The following is a 17,766-nucleotide window of genomic DNA, read 5'->3' on the forward strand; positions in this document are numbered from 1 at the left end:
TCTGTTGGGCTTTGGTATGAAAGCCCCTGCTTTTGATGCTGATATTACCTGTGTGTGTCACTTAGATTCGTAGACTTATGGTCAGAAGAGACCATTATGATTGATTAATTACAATGAAATAACACTGAATCTAAAATCCTAAACTCACAACAGTGTTAATCACATCACTTTCTTTGCTGGATTATGATCTCTCCCAAACAATCCCCTCCCCACCTCCTGCCCCAAATGCTCTCACCCATGGAACTCAAATAAAAATAAGCAACCAGAAAAAGCCATTTGCAGGAGAAAGGGTTAACTCGATGGACTAATGGTCTGACCTGATATGGCAGAAGGCAAGAGACCAGATTTCTGTAGAGTGACCAATAGTCCAGCCTGGTGCTGCCAGTCCTACATTTCCAGTTGACCTCAGAGGAGGCATTCATTTGGCTCATGGCACAGTTAATGTTTGCAAAGCACTTTGAACATGAGCAGCGCTATACGGTATAAATGCTAAATCTAATTATCATGGCAAACCATTATCTGCCAATCACTGGAACTAGGGATTAAGCAAACCAGTTCTGAGAAAATGAGAACCATACCAAAATGTTGCCCAAAACACAAAATCTGAACCCTTTAGAGAGGTTTGAAATAATCCTGTTGACTTCTTTTTGGTTTGTTTTCCGTTTAATTCCCTCCCAGCACCACCTTTGAGCTTCCTGGTTCCTGCTGCAAACAGGGTGAGGGGAAAGTACTGAAATAACCATCAGAGACATGCTGCTCTTGCCAGCTGCCCAAAAACCCTTGGGAAGTACCAGAAATCTTGCAAGCTTTCCCAGCACCAAGATTTCTAAACCAAAGCAGTATTGGAGAAGTCTCTATACCACTGGGTGATGACCCAAACTGAACACCCAAATCGATGGCTAACCCCATCACTGGCAAGACAGCAGAATGTCTTGAGGCTCAAATTCCACAGACAGATGCTGGAACAGAGTTTATAATCAAATGGGGAAGATGGGATACTTCCACCATGGCATGAATACCCTGCTGGCAAGGATCAAGATGACATGCCAGCATCTTCAATTCATTAAGATAAACGTGACAGGGGTGGTACTGGGGCAGGGGAGGAAACACAGTGCACATGATTTTCTCTTGCTCTCCCATTTGCACGGCCTCGACCTGCGTAAACCGCTTCTAAATACACAGCCTGAAAGTCATAGAAAACAAACAAAACAAAAACAACCTCATCCCACCCTCCCTCCCACCCTGGTTGCCCCACGACCTGAATTTTCACGAGAAGAGAAACATCAATTTATACAAAATGCAATAGAAAAAAATATTTACAAATGAAATGAATGCCTTCTTGGTGGCCACTGTCAGTGGGCTCTGACCAGTCGCCTCGTGTTCTGGATTGCAGATTGCTAGATTAGTTCATTTGGCTTTTCTTTTAAAGAGAGGAGAGGGAAGGAATGAGCAGGTTCCTTCCCCTGATACCATGAGTGGCAATTCAATGACCCTTCAACTCCTTCCCCTATAATTTCCTCAGTGAAATCTAAACAAACTTCCCATCCTGCCCACCCTCTCCTCACACCATGAGACTTTGCAGCCCTCCAGCCCCAGCTTTAAAAAAAACTGAGGTCTTCTGTTGGCTTAAAAAAATGGAAAGATAGCAAGATAAAATCACCCGGGGTGCAGTGAGGAGTGTGAGGGAGGGAGGAGTCTCAGCTCAAGGAAATGTTGCTTAAAAAAATGGATGCATTCCTCTGTTTAGGGTCAATTCTATGTGCCACCCCAGTCAAATGTGGGGCTTTTTTTTAACCATCCCTCATGCGAATGAAGGTTGGCAGGACAATGGGACAAATCCATGAAAAAAAGTCAGGGTCTGTACCACAATTTTCAGGATGGGAGGTGCTGACCTGGGGTCTCACCTCAGTTCCTCCTGTTAAAAAAGACAAATGAAAGGGGAGGTGGACATCTCGCTCTCACCATCACTCCCTTTAGTTTCATTTAGTTTGCATCTAAAATGATACAATGGAAAGAAAACCATTTTTACCTATACCATGCGTGCTGGGAAAGCTGACTACAGTGTTAGGCTATTCCAGCTTAGCACCTGTGCTAGTATTTCTCTCTCTTTCACACACACACACACACACATACTCTCTCTCCCCACCCTTCCACCTCTAGTCTTCAGACCTCATCATAGCTCCTGTGAGTGTTGTCATTTATTTATGTCATTCCCGGCAGCCCTCTGGAAGACAAGCCATGTGTTTCCACAGCACATTCAATAGCAAATGTAAGCCTGTATTCAGCAAGTGCGCACGTACATCCTGCAAGTAGGCATTTAAGCAGTCCCCTGCTGTTGCCATGCTCACACGTTTTCCTCACACCTCCTTTTCCCCCAAAGGCAGACTCAGAACACTGTACCACCATCAGCAGGGAGAGCCCTGTGCCATTTTGTGACATATTTCTCTCTGCCTGGCAGGGGGAGGGTAAGGAGAAGGGATCAGGCCCCTTCCTGACCTGCCCCTCTACTTTTACATTGGCCAAAACAAGGCTGACATCTCCTGAAGTGGCAGGGTGGCAGATCTCCACTTCTGTCTCTCCCATACACTCACGCTCTTTGCCTTTTCCACAGCTTCTCAACCTTTGTCCTGCTGGGTTTGTTAGCTGAACACGCACTCAGTGTGTTTTCCCCACAGACTTTTCAAGTACAGTATGATCATGCATACCCACCTACAAGCCGACTCACCTTATAAACTGCTCCCACAGATTAATTATGTCCAAAATTAACAATGAGTTAATTGCTAATGAACAAGCCAAGCCTTACCTCCCACCCCCAAGCTTCTCTCATTTTAGTGAAGGCAAGGTCATCTCCCAGGCTGCCTGACTTCAGTGTTGCTTTCCCACCCCAGACCCAACAGCCTCCCCGATCTCTCCTGTTAGTCTGGCACAGATGTGCTGGCTGCGTTACCATAATGGAACCACCAGCCAGCCCTGTGTACAAATCACCCTTCCCGCCTCCAGAAAATGATTCCAAATTTCAGTGTAAATCTCTCAGTGTATATGCAAATACATATTTCAGCCCTAAACCCCCATAGTCTTCATGAAAAAAAAATTAAAGAGAACCTCAATATAATCAGTATGTAAGTGCATCAAGTCAATCCCACATTATGTCTCCTTCATTTTATCCATGTATTCAATATTTTTTCTAAACAGTTTTAGGAAGATTGCCTGATAGAGCATTTTCCTTTGTGTCCATTCCACCTCTTCTGCTCTCTTCTCCTGTCACGCACGTGCTTGCGTATCCTTTCGCTGTTTGGAGTTAAAAAAAAAAACGAAACAATACGGTCACAGTTCCTGCCCACACATCTTCCCCTGCCTCAGCCCAGACACGCACCTTCTTCTCCACCTGGGACACCCTAAGTGGGGATACCAAATTCTTACGTCAACAGAAGTGGGATGACCAGGAATGGAGGAGGAAACAGGGAGTGGGAAAATGGAAAGAGATAAAGGGGGTGGGGAAAGAAAGAGGTGGCACTTGTTACCAGTGCTGCCCTAGAGAGAACTCAGAACAACAGTGTTCCACAAAGAACCAGGAGAGCAGAAAATGGGCACCAGATCTGACCCCATCCTGCCCTCCCACGCTCCACATTCTCCCCTGCTCCCTACACACTTCCCCTCACTCAGACATCAGACTCAATACTGGAGAGTTTCTCATAAACATGCCCGTTGCTGGAGCCGTTGAAAGCCCTGGGGTTTTTGTTGTTAGGCACACAGGGATTGGACTGGTTCCCTATACAGATGTCCTTCTGAAAACGGGCTGGCACAGCCCCGTGAAGGGCTGAGACCACTGGCTTGTTGGTGGTGACAATGGCTCGGAAGTCTGGCCTGGCTTTGGGCCCACCTGCCACCACAGGCTGCCTGAAGAAATAGGATTTGCTGCCATGGAGCAAGCATTGGTCATCCCCAAAAGTGGGGATGAAAGGGTTTTGTGTGACTCGGTCGGGGTAAAGTGACTTGCTGAGCATGTAGCCGCTGCTGCCCGGGTTGTTGTGGTGGTGGTGGCTGGTGGCGGGCACTGAGGACTTGTTGTTGGCAAAAGCGGTCTCACTGGATGACATGTCAAACATATGGGCATAGGGGCTCCCCTCCAAAAAGCGGCCCTTGTCCTTCAGGCTCACGCTGCGGGGAGCCAGGGCTGACTCATCCTTCTGCAGGTCCACGAAGGTGTCATAGGAGTGCTGCCGGCGGAGCTTGTTGCGGTTCTTCTTCTGCACCTTGGAGGCAGAGTTAGATGGGCTCTGAGGATACTTGGAGGAGGTGGCACTGGTCGTCACTGGCACCGGGGCAGATGGCTGGTCCAGCTCTTGGAGAGAGTTGTCCTCGCTGATGTCATAGAGGTTGCCTGCCTTCTTGCAGGCCTCACACCGGATGCAGGGCTGGCGGGTGGAGTTTTGCCCCACCACTGCTGGGGTATAGTTGTGCAATTTAGAGGGGCAACTACGGCAGAAATTAGCCCCTGGCCGGTCTTCCCAGTCTAGATTGGTCAGGTTCTTCTCCCATGGTGCTGGCACTCCACTCACAACACCATGCTTGTGGTCGTTGGCTCCTCCAAAGTCCGCTGACCCATGCTTGTGGTGGGCCCTGTTGGTGCAGGACCCTCCGCCCCCTACAGCATCGCGCTTGAACTCATCTCCTCGCTCTTTGTAGATATCCGTCAGGTCCACATGCTCCCAATGCGGTGAGTTCTCCTTGGTCCGGAACTGGTCCAGGTAGAAGTCCCGTAGCCCTTCCTTGTCCCTAAAATAGCGCTTATGGTCTGGGGAGCGGGGCAGGCGCCTGCGGTAGGCCAGCTCGATCTCATCAAACTCCCGCCGTGATTTGGCTGAAGCTGGACGTTTCTTCAGGCTGTCCTTATACTGCTGTTTCCGTCGCTTGGCGGCGTTGCCTTCGATGTTGCCATAGGTCACCGTATGGGTGGAAATATCAGAGACATCTGAGCGGATCAAGTCATCATGGCCCCCTCCGCCACTGTAGCGATCGTTCTTGAAGGAGAACTTGCCATAGAGGTCACCTAGCTGACTATGCTTGGAAGGTGGCAAACCAATGTCCAGTGGCTTCTTACCAATGGACCTGGGCTGAGCGGAGAAAGGTGGGTTGTCACAGTCATACAGTCCATCGATGGAGCTGGTACTGCCAATGCTGTGGGGCCGATGGTGATGGTGGTAGTGGTCCTGATACACGTTGTTGTCCTTCAGTTGCAGGTTGCCAAAGGTCCGTTCTACTTCGCTAATGTAGTCACTAAAGAGGTTCTCCTCACAGGGCGGGTTGTTATAAGACTTGCAGTCAGAGTGGGTGAAGCTGCGGCGGTGCTCAGAGATATCGTAGACTGAGGATTCACGGCGGATGAAGTCCAGGGCACTCTGCGGTGAGCCATTGACACCTGACAGGTTAGCCATGTTCTTTGCTGTGCGGAGCAGGCGTAAGATGTTGGAATGGGTGTTGTTCATGGTGGCTGTGGGGGAGTTCATCGCTGACTGGTGGTCCTCAATGGCTACCCCATGGATGCAGCTGTAGATACCCTGAAATGAAATGGAGCAGACAGAGATCAGTGCTTCTGCAGGTGGGTAGAAAGAAGAAGACACGGGGCTGGGAGAACTAAGCTAAAGGGAGTCTGAGCCAGGAAGCAGAGAAAACGGTTTGTTTTCTAGCATGGGATCCTAGAGTTCACCAATCTTGCATCACTATGAAATGAGGTCAAACCTGCATCTATCAACACTGAATATTCTTTCCCTCTGTATCTTGCCCCCCCTTTCTGTTTTTTCCTTCCTCTCCCTCTCTCTTCCTCTACTTTGCTCCCTCTTGTTTCCTCTCCCTCTCTTCTTTTCTCCAATTCACCTCCTTTCATCAGTAGAACAGTTTAGAGAGGAAAGATAGCCTTGTGTTAAGCTTCTGAACAGGGACTCAAAATATCTGGGTTCTGTTCCCAGCTCTATCACATGGGCAAGTCACTTAGCCTCTCTATGTCTCCAGCTATCAAAGGGGAAGAACACTTCCTTTGTCTATCATTTCTATTTCGATTACAGTATAAGCTCTTTGGGACAGGGACTGTCTCTGACTAAGGGCATGGTCAGTGCCTAGCACAATAGGGCCCTAGTGTCAATTGGGACCTCTAGGGATTATCCTAGTATAAATAATTTAATTAAATATTAAATGATAATAATGATAGTTTCCATTTGGGAAGACATTCGTTTATTTGGGGTAGAAGGAATCAATACCTCACAAGATAAGGGTCCTCTTCAAAAGCCATTAATTCCAAGGACAAAACTATCTCCCCTGAAGTATACAAACAAAGCTCTCTGATGTCAGTGGGAGTTACTCGAACCCAGCAGCTGGTACTTTGGATTCCAAGATGGGCATCAGAACCACAGATAATGTCTGTGAGAACAGCCGCCTCAGAATTGGGCAAACACTGAATTTCTGTGTGGATGCAAGGAGTTCAGGATAGTCTTGTTTTGCCCTGAAATTCAGTCTCAGACATCATTGAATCAAGCTGGCCAGGGACTGGTTAAAAAGGAGAAAGCTTTTCTTGTCATCTACTTGGATACCTTAGTCATCATCACAGATTAGAAAAGGAAATGAGAAGAAAGAACAGGACCGATGAATGGGTTTTAGCTCTTCAGTGTTTAGCTGAGTATGGCACAACAGGTTTTTTTAATTACTTTCAAGTTAAATCTAACACTGATGACATAAAACATAAGAACTGCCACACTGGGTCAGACCAAAGGTCCATCTAGGCCAGTATCCTGTCTTTTGACAGTGGCCAGTGCCAGGTGCTTCAGAGGTAATGAATAGAACAGGTAATCATCAAGTGATTCATGCCCTGTCACCCATTCCCAACTTCTGGCAAATAGAGGCTAGGGACACCATCCCTGCCCATCCTGGCAAATAGCCATTGATGGACCTATCCTCCATGAATTTATCTAGTTCTTTTTTGAATCCTGTTATAGTCTTAGCCTTACCAACATCCTCTGGCAAAGAGTTCCACAGGTTGACTGTGCACTGTGTGAAGAAATACTTCCTTTATTTGTTTTATACCTACTGCTTATTCATTTCATTTGGTGACCCCTAGTTCAGGAATCAGATTTTGACATCCTTGGAAAGTGAAATCCTCAATTCAACTGCAAAACAGACATCAGCAGTGCAAGATTTCTCCATGTTTCCCCAACCAGTGCATCTCAGCCATGACACAGAAGGACCACTTCTATGGGTGGGAGAGGTATTCAGATTCCATGACTCATTCGTCATTTGCCTCCTTAGTGAGACTACCAATCTGGGGTCCAATTAATGTCAAATGTGAAGTGAACACCAGTTTATTATAAAGTGGACTGACCACCAACTCATTTCACATAGTGAAATACGTCATCCAACAGCTAGCAGAAGGTTAATGACTTTCAGTCGCCACAACCAGGCCCAGATTTGTACAGATAACCAAGATATAAAAGGATCTGCATTCTGTTAATAATCTCTTGACATATCCAGTTCCCCCACCTGCTCTCCAACCTGGCATAAGATTGAGACTGGCAATACAAGAAGGACTTTGTACTCCTATTGCCCATTCAACTGAGCCATCTAATTCCCCCAAACAGTGTAGCACTCTTCATACAACCACTTTATTGTAATAGGGATGGTGATATCAAAAACACAGAACTATAACCTCATTGCAGAATGGAGTAGAAGGAAATGCCAGAAGCAGGAAGAAGAGTAAGAAAGCTCTAAATGGGGCACAAATATTATGTACAAGAGGAGAAGAAGAATCACACAGAAATGGCTAGCTGGAGAAGCTCATGTAGAGATAAAGGAGACTCTTGAAAGGGGAATGTTTAAGGTAGATTTTGCACTGAGTGAGTGCTGAGGGCAAGTGGCTATCCTTTTTTCCAGGGGCTTGTGTGTTGGTCACAGTATGAATTTAGATTAGGGACCTCCTACTGCTCAAAACAATCACAAGACAGTGCTGATTTCTCACAGAATTATTTGAATCGATCCAACACACAGGACAATTTAAGTTTGGTGTTCTAACTAAGACCAGAGGAGAATTGGTTGATGGAGAAGAATTTCCACAACCTTTCCTCCAAGAATTCAGCACCCTTTCAAACAATTTTGGAGGGATAGAAAAGTTACATTAACTTTTCTATATATTGTTTCCCATTTTCACGACTGCCTCACCATTACCCAATTCCAAGAGAGAGCAGAAATTATGAAACACTGTGAGGAAAAGGCAGTTCTCTCAAGGAAAGTGGTGGCAACCCTTGTAACATTGAAAGCCAGAGTGGTCAAAATGCTGGACAATATAGTGGAGGCAACAGCCCTATGCTGGCTGTGTGTAAGAGGGATGGCCAAGAGAATCCAGTAGGACTACCCCATTTCTAATTTCTATAACTATGTGGCTTAACGTCTGCACTGTTCCTTCCATTTTCTGAAGACACTCACCCTGCTGATGGAGAAGACCATACCAGGCTTGCCAGAGCAGACGCCTATGAAGCAGTGGCGGAATTGCCAGTAGAAGAGATGCTCACAGATGAAGGTGATAAGGCTGAGGGCCATGGCTGCCCCCAGCATATAGAAGACGCCTGCCATGTTATCTATGTCCAGCTGGCTGCTCATTACCTCATTCTTTTCATTGTGACAAATTCCAGTAAGCCAGAGAGCTTCCAGCTCTTCCATCTCCCCTGGAAAGAGACAGACAGATAGAAGGAGATAAAGTTGAGTCAATCCTGCATTGGCTGAGAGACTGGAGTAGAAGTGGACTAGGGTAGGAGAAGTTGACTGGATAGGTCTTTTCCAATGGCTGAGCCCTGTTTGCATACCAGCTGTCTGGTCTTGGGGGCTAGATGAACCAGATTACTTGATGATTGATGGGGGAAGTTTTGACTGGTTGGATTAGCTGAGCCAGTTTCCATTGACTGGGTGAACTAGGCCAGTTGCCAGTTCTGCAATATTTCCTGTCACCAGGCCAGTAGAGCATATAACAGATTAAATAAACTACATTCCTTTAAGAGGTTTACTTATTCTAAAACTTTTGACATAGCATTAATTTAACCTTAGGAAGTTTCAGTTTTTATTTTCTGTGAATTTTGAGGGATAACTTCAAGTGCTTAGTTCCAAACACTTTACTGAAACTTTGATCAATTTAAAATTTTTGCACTATCAGGAAATAAAGCCTGAGATACCGAATGCAAATACTTGAACATTTACTTACTGTAAAAGTAAAGATTTTTAAAGGATTCAGAAATGATATTATAATATATAAGAATTATAACATTTTATAAAACTAAGTTTTTGTTAACTGGCTGTAAAGCAGGATTGAATGTAAAAGATGACACCAATTATCTCCAAGTGCAGTAATACCTGGTTTTTAACTTTCTCTTTCGGTAAATTTCAGTGAAATGGGGGAAAAGGTTATGTTTTGGGGTAGGAGAGAGAAAACAGTTACTACTAGCACAGGTCAACAAATGAGCCAAAATGTTTATGAAAATCTTTTAGGCTGAAATTCAAAATATTGATGAAATTTTTCACTGAAATTTCATATTTTAAAATTTTTCAATCAACTCTATAGCTGGTCAAAAACAAACTGACACTTTCACAAAAATGTTTTCAGTGTTTTTGATTTATTTTTTCCAATTTTGTCAACATTTCAAATTTCTAACCAGCATAAAATTATTGCCAATTTATGTCAAGTAAAAATAAACATTTCCTAGCTTAGATTTATTGCACACTCATCCCTAGTACAGGATTTTCAGGATCTATAAAGAGATTCAAAAACAGAGAGATACTCTGTCTTGGGAATGCTTTTCATGCTTCTGGGGAAGATGGGAGTTACTCACACTTTTCAGAATGAGACACAGACAGGGAGAAATTCCTCATATTTATATGGTGTCATATTGCAGTTAGAAGCATTATGGAATTTTTATGCCTTCCTCTGAAGTATACAGTATTAGCCACTATTGGAGAAAGAATACTCTACCACAATGGTGTGCAAACTTTTCCAGTCACGCCACCCCCCGCCCACCACCATTAATTGAATCTATCTGCACCCCACCTCCATTACTTCTCAACCAAGACTTCCTCAACAGCAGGCTGCTTCAGCGTTGCAGGCAGGATGCACCACTAAGGCAGGGCCAACACCTGCCCCTTGAATTCTCAGGGTAGGGGAAGGCATGTGCAACGGTCTCCGGGGATGGAGCCAGCGCTGGGCGTGGAAGCTGCCAGGAGCGGAAACCAGTGCAACAAACCGATCCCTGCGCTGGGTTGGTCCACTGAGGTGAATCAGAGGATGGAGGTGGTGCTCCATCACCACCCCGTGGGGGCTGGCCTGGGCCCCACCATGCAGGGCTGACATGAGCCACCTGGTGTTGCTGCTCAGCCCTCTGAATGTTCCTCCACATACCCCCTCAGGGGGCATGCCCCACAGTTTGCGAACCACTGTTCTACCAGACTGATGGTCCTCGGTTCTGTTAACCTATGTCAATTCCTGTGTTCTTCCCGTATTTATTATACCAGACTTTTTTTCTGATTTTAGACTTCCTATTCATTTACAAAATAAGATCAACATTTTTAATTTTCTAAAAAAAATATCCAGAAAGGAGTGGGGTGAAAGAGAGAGAAAAAGAAGAAGAAGATTCTAACAAAAAGGAAGCTCCAATCCCACCAACAATCCACCGTTTCTTTAGAGTGACAGTATTTTGTCCACTGAGGATTGGGGCAAATCAGCTTGTATACAGTAAAAGCTGATCAGATCTTTCAGTACAGGTAAAGATGCCCAATGGTCTGTGATGGGATGTTAGATGGGGTGGGATCTGAGTTACTACAGAGAATTCTTTCCTGGGTTCTGGCTGGTGAGTCTTGCCCACATGCCCAGGGTTTAACTGATCGCCATATTTGGGGTCGGGAAGGAATTTTCCTCCAGGGAAGATTGGCAGAGGCCCTGGAGGTTTTTCACCTTCCTCTGCAGCATGGGGCATGGGTCACTTGCTGGAGGATTCTCTGCACCTTGAGATCTTTAAACCACGAATTGAGGACTTCAGTAACTCAGAGATAGGTTAGGGGTTTCTTACAGGAGTGGGTGGGTGAGATTCTGTGGCCTGTGTTGTGCAGGAGGTCAGACTAGATGACCATAATGGTCCCTTCTGACCTTAAGTCTATGAATCTATGAAAATGTATCCCTGAATCCCCAACTTGTTTACTTATTAATTTATTTTTAGGTTTAAAAAAGTTTAGTTTTCTCTTTCCTCCAGGCACATTTAATTATTGATCACATGGGTGTTGCACAGCTTGGTGCTGCCTGAAAAACACAGGCATACTGGATATAACTACTGAAAGCTCCATTCTCACTTGGATTTCTGATTATGGCTAAAACCAAGAAGTGCCAAAAATCTGACAAGGAAAAGCCCTGTTTTCACAAGATTTCCAGAGTGAAGATGTTGAGATAAACTTCAAATACACATCTGAACTTTTGGAGGCTTATTCTCATTAAACCTTTGGAACTTGTGATATTAGCCCTGAAGCTGTTATTAACCTTCATAAAGCATACCCAACTGTGTGTGTCAGCCCCATCCCTCTCCCAATGTGCTTTTTCACTACTCTTGCACTGTTTACCAAATCTAAGATGTTAGGGTCAGGGAAGGAACCCCATTTCCATTCAGCCAGGATCTGGAAATTTGAGAGGAACCCCCATACCTCTTTGCACAGACCACTTACCATCACCAAAAAGTTGTAGAATGGCAAGATCTACCTGACGTTTCCAGCCCGAGTCCTTTTGGATGGCAATGCCATAGCCAGTGGAGGCAAAAACCTTCCCACTACCAATTGTTACCAGCTTGCAGCCTTCATCTCTGCCAGCCATGTAGTTTAGCACTGCTGCATCATAAATGAATGCATCCAATTTCCTGCCCGGGTGCAAGGAAAAGGGAGAATACAGTAAAGAAAAGATTCTGTGTGAGTTCAAATCATTGCACATAACTGAAACGAACTGCTGATACCAAGAACAGTGGCCTTAACTAGGAAAGGATGGAAGGAATCCGTCCAGATGGAATACTGTATGTTGCCACCTGAACCTTCAACAGGAACTGAAATCTGAGACGAGAATCTTTTCTGAATTTGAGTTAGATTAGATAAGGACTCATCTCTCTCTCCCTGACATCCTGCATGGTCTCCAAAGAGGCACTGTGAAGGAACATTAGAACAGAAGTCTATTACTGGGTCAAGGCTGAATGAAGAGGAAGCTGAAGGGAGGTCTATGTTCATAATAATATCTGGAATTTCTATAGTGCCTTTCACCCCAAAGGATCCTAAAGTACTTTCCTGAATACATAAATACTGCACAAAAAAATAGGACTTGAAGTAAGGAAGAAGGCCATTTCCAACTGATACTGCTGATGTGACTTAGCTAAGCAGAATGTAATTATTCAGATTAGATTTGGTCAGGACCCTGAATTTAACTTCTATGTTACTGTGAAAAATCCCATGGGATCTTTAACTGTGACAAGTGGTTAGGACAGCAGTCTTACATCTCACCATGAAGACAGTGGCTTTAGCATTACATTGCCTTGCTAGCAGAACACGGAGAAAAGAGTTCAGTACAGACTCAGAGGAATCACCAACACTGATGCTATATGATTACATGATAGGGTGGATACACTCCAGAGATGGCAGGTAGTAAAACAGTCTGTTGGGAGCCCCTCTCTGTATCCAGTAAAATAATCTTTTTTTTTTTTTTTTTTTTTTTTTTTGGCAGGTACAAGGGGGAGCAACTAGGGAAAATACCTGAACAGGAAATTGGATCTTCCAAATAATCAGATAGCTGAGAAGTAAATTCTACCACTAAATAGGAACCAAACTCATTTTTTACATATGACAAAAGACCTTCCATTTCCCACATACACTCACAGCCACATCATCGTTCTAATCCACTGTAAGTAGATTTCCAGGATGGCCAGTATCCCAATACATGTGCCTATCTAGAGTGAAGTCTGTCTCAGGGCATTTAAGTGTCAGGGATGACATCTCTCCTGAAAAGAGTCCATTTCTAGGATGACATCTATCTCAGGGCATATATATTTCCTGGATGATGCCTATCCTGACATGTATATTTCCAGGATGGCATCCAGAAACAGTATAGTCATTTGTTATGGGCTACGCTTCTCTGAGCCTGGCAAATAGGTTAGAAATGTTCAGTCAATCTAATAATTAAATTGGCTGAACATCCCTTAGTGCTTCAGAATAAACCTTATCAGAAGGTGCAGGGCCTTGCAAGCCAGAGTGAGGCTCAAGGTACCAGGATCTTTTTTACACAGGGTGGGGCCCTGAAAAGTAGAGGGAAGTTTAGCAAGGGGAGGGAGAGGGGCTTTATTCATACAAAGACCTGCAAACTAGATATGGCTTCTACCTAGCTCTTGCAGGGGAGCATAGTGACTGGTAGACCTATGCAAGTTGTTCAGAGCAGATAATTTAGAAAACAGAGAGAGAAACATTCACTGGAAAAAAGTATTTATGAAGAGACTCTGATTTTCACAGATCTGTTCAGGATTCAAAAGATTTTGGCAGGCACTTTATGCAAAGATTTTCTACCCTATGGGTCATTTGCAAACTATTTGCTTTGACTATATGCCGTTCACTATACAGTATGCATTACTGCCATACTGGCGTGTGACTTGTCAATCAAGTCACATGGTATTGCTTCTGCTCCCTAATTGACTTCATCTTTTACAAAACAGAGGAGGGAAATCAAAGAAATTGCAAGATGATTGTACAAACACTTCTGGAGCAAACTTTGGTCCCACCCTGCAAGCTGCTCTGCATAAGGCTCTGCTTGTAGGGAGCAGCTTGCAGGAGTGAAGCTCTGGGTACTAACAAGTATTCACAAGATTTTCTCCTTCTGCAAATATTCTTACAAACAAAAATCACGTGTACAAATGTTAGAGGAAAACTGACAAAAAAAGTTGCAAATAGCATCAAGGCCAAATCACTCTGGCCGCTGTCATGGTGGATGTCACTTATGCAATAAATCATGGAAAATGATCCTCAAAGCCCCAGACACACAGGAAAAGAAGCCAAGCTCATGGTATGGACAAGTCTGGAAGGAGAAGGCCTCACCCAGTCTTCAGCGAGAATAGGGCATCGTCCACCCCTCTCTGGTTGAACTTCACCATGTAGCTATGCATTTCAGGGTAGTTGTTGCGAATGTTCCTCTCTGTGCTGCCATTGGGAACCGTCCCAAAGCGGAAAGGGGGTGAGAAGTCGTTAGGTTTCTGGAACTAGAAAGGCAGAGAAAGAAAATTCCTCAGAATCTTTCAGCAATAATCAGTAGTTTGCATGAAAGAACCCACTTTACTGAGAGAGAAAATATCTGTAGTGACACTGAAGTTAGCCCCAACCTTCTTTTAAGGTTGAGTGGATATTTTTTAAAAAGAAATTATATATTCTCCTATTTCCAAACACAACAGCATCTGGCTGGTGCCCAACTATCAGGCAGCAAACTTATCCATCTAGTTTCACTTTCCAACCTGAAAGAAGTGCAAAAAATAACCAACCATCATGAAGGAAAAAGATAAGTTAGATTTTTTTAACACTCTTCATTTTAAAAAATATACACAGGTAAGAAAGGATTTTCAGTAAATACAGTATATTATTTTTATCCTGACTCTATCACTTAATTTCAAAGAAAAGAAAAGAAAAGAAAAGAAAAGAAAAGAAAAGAAAAGAAAAGAAAAGAAAAGAAAAGAAAAACAAACCATTTTTCACCTCTGTGCTTCCTGGGGCAGAGAGAACTGAAATAATAATGAGGAAAGGCTCTTATAACACTTCCACCTCCAGTTTGGCAAACTATGAGTTTGCTTTCTGCCTTTAGACATGTCTCCTGACTCAACGTCCCACTTCTGCTGAAGGTATGCCCCTCACTAATAACAATTGATGCCTGAGCGCTGGTTTACACTACGGGGGGAAATCGATCTTAGATACGCAACTTCAGCTACGTGAATAACGTAGCTGAAGTCGAATATCTAAGATTGGATTACTCACCCGTCCTCACTGCGCAGGATCAATGTCCGCGGCTCCTCCTGTCGATTCCGCAACTCTGTTGGGTTGGTGGAGTTCCGGAATCGATATAAGTGCGCTCGCGGATCGATATATCGCGTCTAGATGAGACGCGATATATTGATCCCCGAGCAATCGATTTTAACCCGCCGATATGGCGGGTAGTCTAGACGTAGCCTGAGACAAGGGTGGTGGAAGTAAACCTCCAAACCTCTTACTGATTCCAAGAAATACACTCATTTTAAAACTCCCCCATGACTGCAAGGCAATAAGACTTTATATGCCACATGCTTAACTCAAGTCACAATCAATGCTCTCTGGAGTTTTATGAGTAGAAAATTTACCACTGTCAATTATCAAGACTCCTTAAAATCCATACAACAGGGAGACAGGAAAAAGCACAGAAAATTGCAAGTGAGGAACCTAATCAAAGTAGTAAAGAAAAAAGAAATCATGCACTGATCAGTCAGGTCAATGGAAAATTCCTTCCTTGGTGTTGCAGAAAAGTATTTTGCATGGCACTCCCTGTTTAATACCATCTTTTGATGGTCCATTGTGGGGGTCATGAGAGGCAAGTTCAGCTCTTGGTGTTGTTGGAGAAAAAACTCAGTTCTCACTTTTTGGTTGGGTGCAGCATAATCATATACTTTATTTTCTCAAGCAATTGCATACAGGGAGGAAGTGCCCTAGGACACAGGGTTTCCCCCTCTTAGGTAGGTCTCTCCAAAGGTAAACAATTACAGCAAGCATTTATACTCTTTAATACATACAATAATAAGCAACAGCTGCATTTTGTTTATACATAGGCCATCTTGATATCTTATTTTTCTCACTTCTATTTAGACGCCAGTCTACATTCCTCATTATCGACACAAGGTCATAACAACTTCTCACACAGTTCTTTCCCACTCGTCTCACACAACCCTCGATTCTACAAATCTTGTGTTATTAGGGTTACAGCTAGCCTAACTCTTGCTAACAGAGACTGTCATGCATTAAGATCCCCTTTGAATCCCTGTCAGTTCTTTCTCTACTTCCACAGTGTAATGACCAAACCTGACCAGATATTGTTGAGATAACAGACTGGCTGGTGTGTGAGTATACATAGATGTGTACCACTTCCCTCTACTGCATGGAATATGTCAGATACAGGATGTGTGTGCAACACTGCACTCTACTGCACAGAATACATTCTATGCACTGGCTGTGCTAGAAAAACTTTTCTTTTAGGTTGCAACCGGACAGCGTTTGTGTGCACCTGCATGTGCCAGTACCCTTAGTGGCAGGAATACATCACATCTATTTATATATATGTATCGGTCCTCTCTGCTGTCTAAGCTAGGGAATCTTTTCCCTTTAGTTATGATGAGATGGATTGCCTGGTGGGTGTGCGAGAGAAAGATAATGAATGCATCCGCCGTTGCTCCTCAGCAGATGGGAAATGTCAGATCTGGTTTCTAAAACACAGTCTGATACTTAAGAAAAAAATGCATCTCAAAAGTTCCTCCCAATGGGAGTTCCTCCCAATGGGAGCAGACAAACTTGGAACGATCAAAAATTGTAATAAGAGCAAAGCTTGATAGGAAAAAAATCATTGCAGCATGTTCAAGTTATTATTATTAAACCTCATCGTGGTTACAGTGGTGACCCAGGGCCAGCCAAGCATGGGGCTCCATTGTGCCAAGTGCTGTACAAACAGCGAGTAACAGACACCATGAGGCGAACTGAGGCTCAGGTGCCAGACATTGGGTGGGCGCCATTAGGACCCAGAGTGTAGAAAATTGTGTCCGCTGCTGGTGCATATGTATTCTCTCTGCTCTAGATGCACAGAAGTGGTGAAGTGCTGTGCTGGAGGAAGGAGGGCACAAGAGACATAACAGGCAGGCAGGAGAAAAGGTGAGAGGGAATAACAGAAAGCAGCAGGAGCTGCAGGAGGAGAGAGGAGGAGGAGCCTCTCATGTGCCTCTAGCACCGCCAGGAGCCTGGACTGATTAACATCAGCTTCTCAGGGAGCTTCCTGTTTCCTGCTGCTTCCCTGAACCCACTTGAGGAGAACAGGGAGTCAAGTGAAGTAGTAGGAGCCAGTTAGGCCCTTAAGACGCTGATATCTTCCCTCACTCAGGCCCTGCTACCAGCCTGCTTATTTGTCCCCTTCAACTGAGTGGTGAGAGCTGCTATAGCTGGCACAGAACAGCAGTCATGAGTGAAAGAAGAAAACATCCCTCTGAGGCAGCATTCAGAAAAAGAAAGAAAGCAAAGGAAGGTTTTCTATCTAAGCAGGAAGGAGCTCTCCTGAGGTGCACAGACACAAATGTTCACGGTGAGCCTTCTGGCCCCAGTGAGGATGTGAGTGGTGAGGAGATGCCTGATCTTCCAGTTAGTCAGAGTGCAAGTAACCTGGCAGCTACTGCAGCATCCATATCTCCATCTCAAATGGATGTAACCATGCACATTCCTGAAGAAAAGTGTAGATCAGAGAAGAGTGTGGTGGAGGTGCAAGAAACAGCTGCTGCTGAGTTTAGTTCCTTAAGTCTAGATGATCCAGGACTGTGGACCCACTTGAGCAGTATACTGAAGGACTTCCTTGTACGGCATGGGCCACAGCAAGTGAAAAATTTCATGTTCCCAAAAAACAATGAAAATAGACGTTTCCATCCAATACATTGCTGGCATAAAATCTCCAATGGTGACAAAGTGGAG

At 44.4% G+C, this 17,766-nt stretch overlaps 1 protein-coding gene across 4 annotated transcripts in view; it reads right to left on the reverse strand.

Moving 5' to 3' along the window:
• The window catches only part of GRIN2B (glutamate ionotropic receptor NMDA type subunit 2B), a 333,110-nt gene that overhangs the window by 14,727 nt on the left and 300,617 nt on the right, over positions 1 to 17,766 (reverse strand). For 3 of the 4 annotated variants that reach the window (XM_050953735.1, XM_050953745.1, XM_050953756.1), the window contains exons 11-14: positions 14,128 to 14,288; positions 11,734 to 11,921; positions 8,467 to 8,705; positions 2,461 to 5,558 (exon numbers count right to left, since the gene is read on the reverse strand). In XM_050953735.1, coding sequence (XP_050809692.1) covers positions 3,660 to 5,558; positions 8,467 to 8,705; positions 11,734 to 11,921; positions 14,128 to 14,288 — 2,487 coding nt within the window. In that variant the 3' untranslated portion in view covers positions 2,461 to 3,659. Of the gene's footprint in view, positions 1 to 2,460; positions 5,559 to 8,466; positions 8,706 to 11,733; positions 11,922 to 14,127; positions 14,289 to 17,766 lie in introns of those variants that run through there. The other variant, XM_050953765.1, reaches the window with a different exon arrangement.

The sequence above is a fragment of the Gopherus flavomarginatus genome, chromosome 1, assembly GCF_025201925.1.
Source record: "Gopherus flavomarginatus isolate rGopFla2 chromosome 1, rGopFla2.mat.asm, whole genome shotgun sequence".
NCBI lineage: Eukaryota > Metazoa > Chordata > Testudines > Testudinidae > Gopherus > Gopherus flavomarginatus.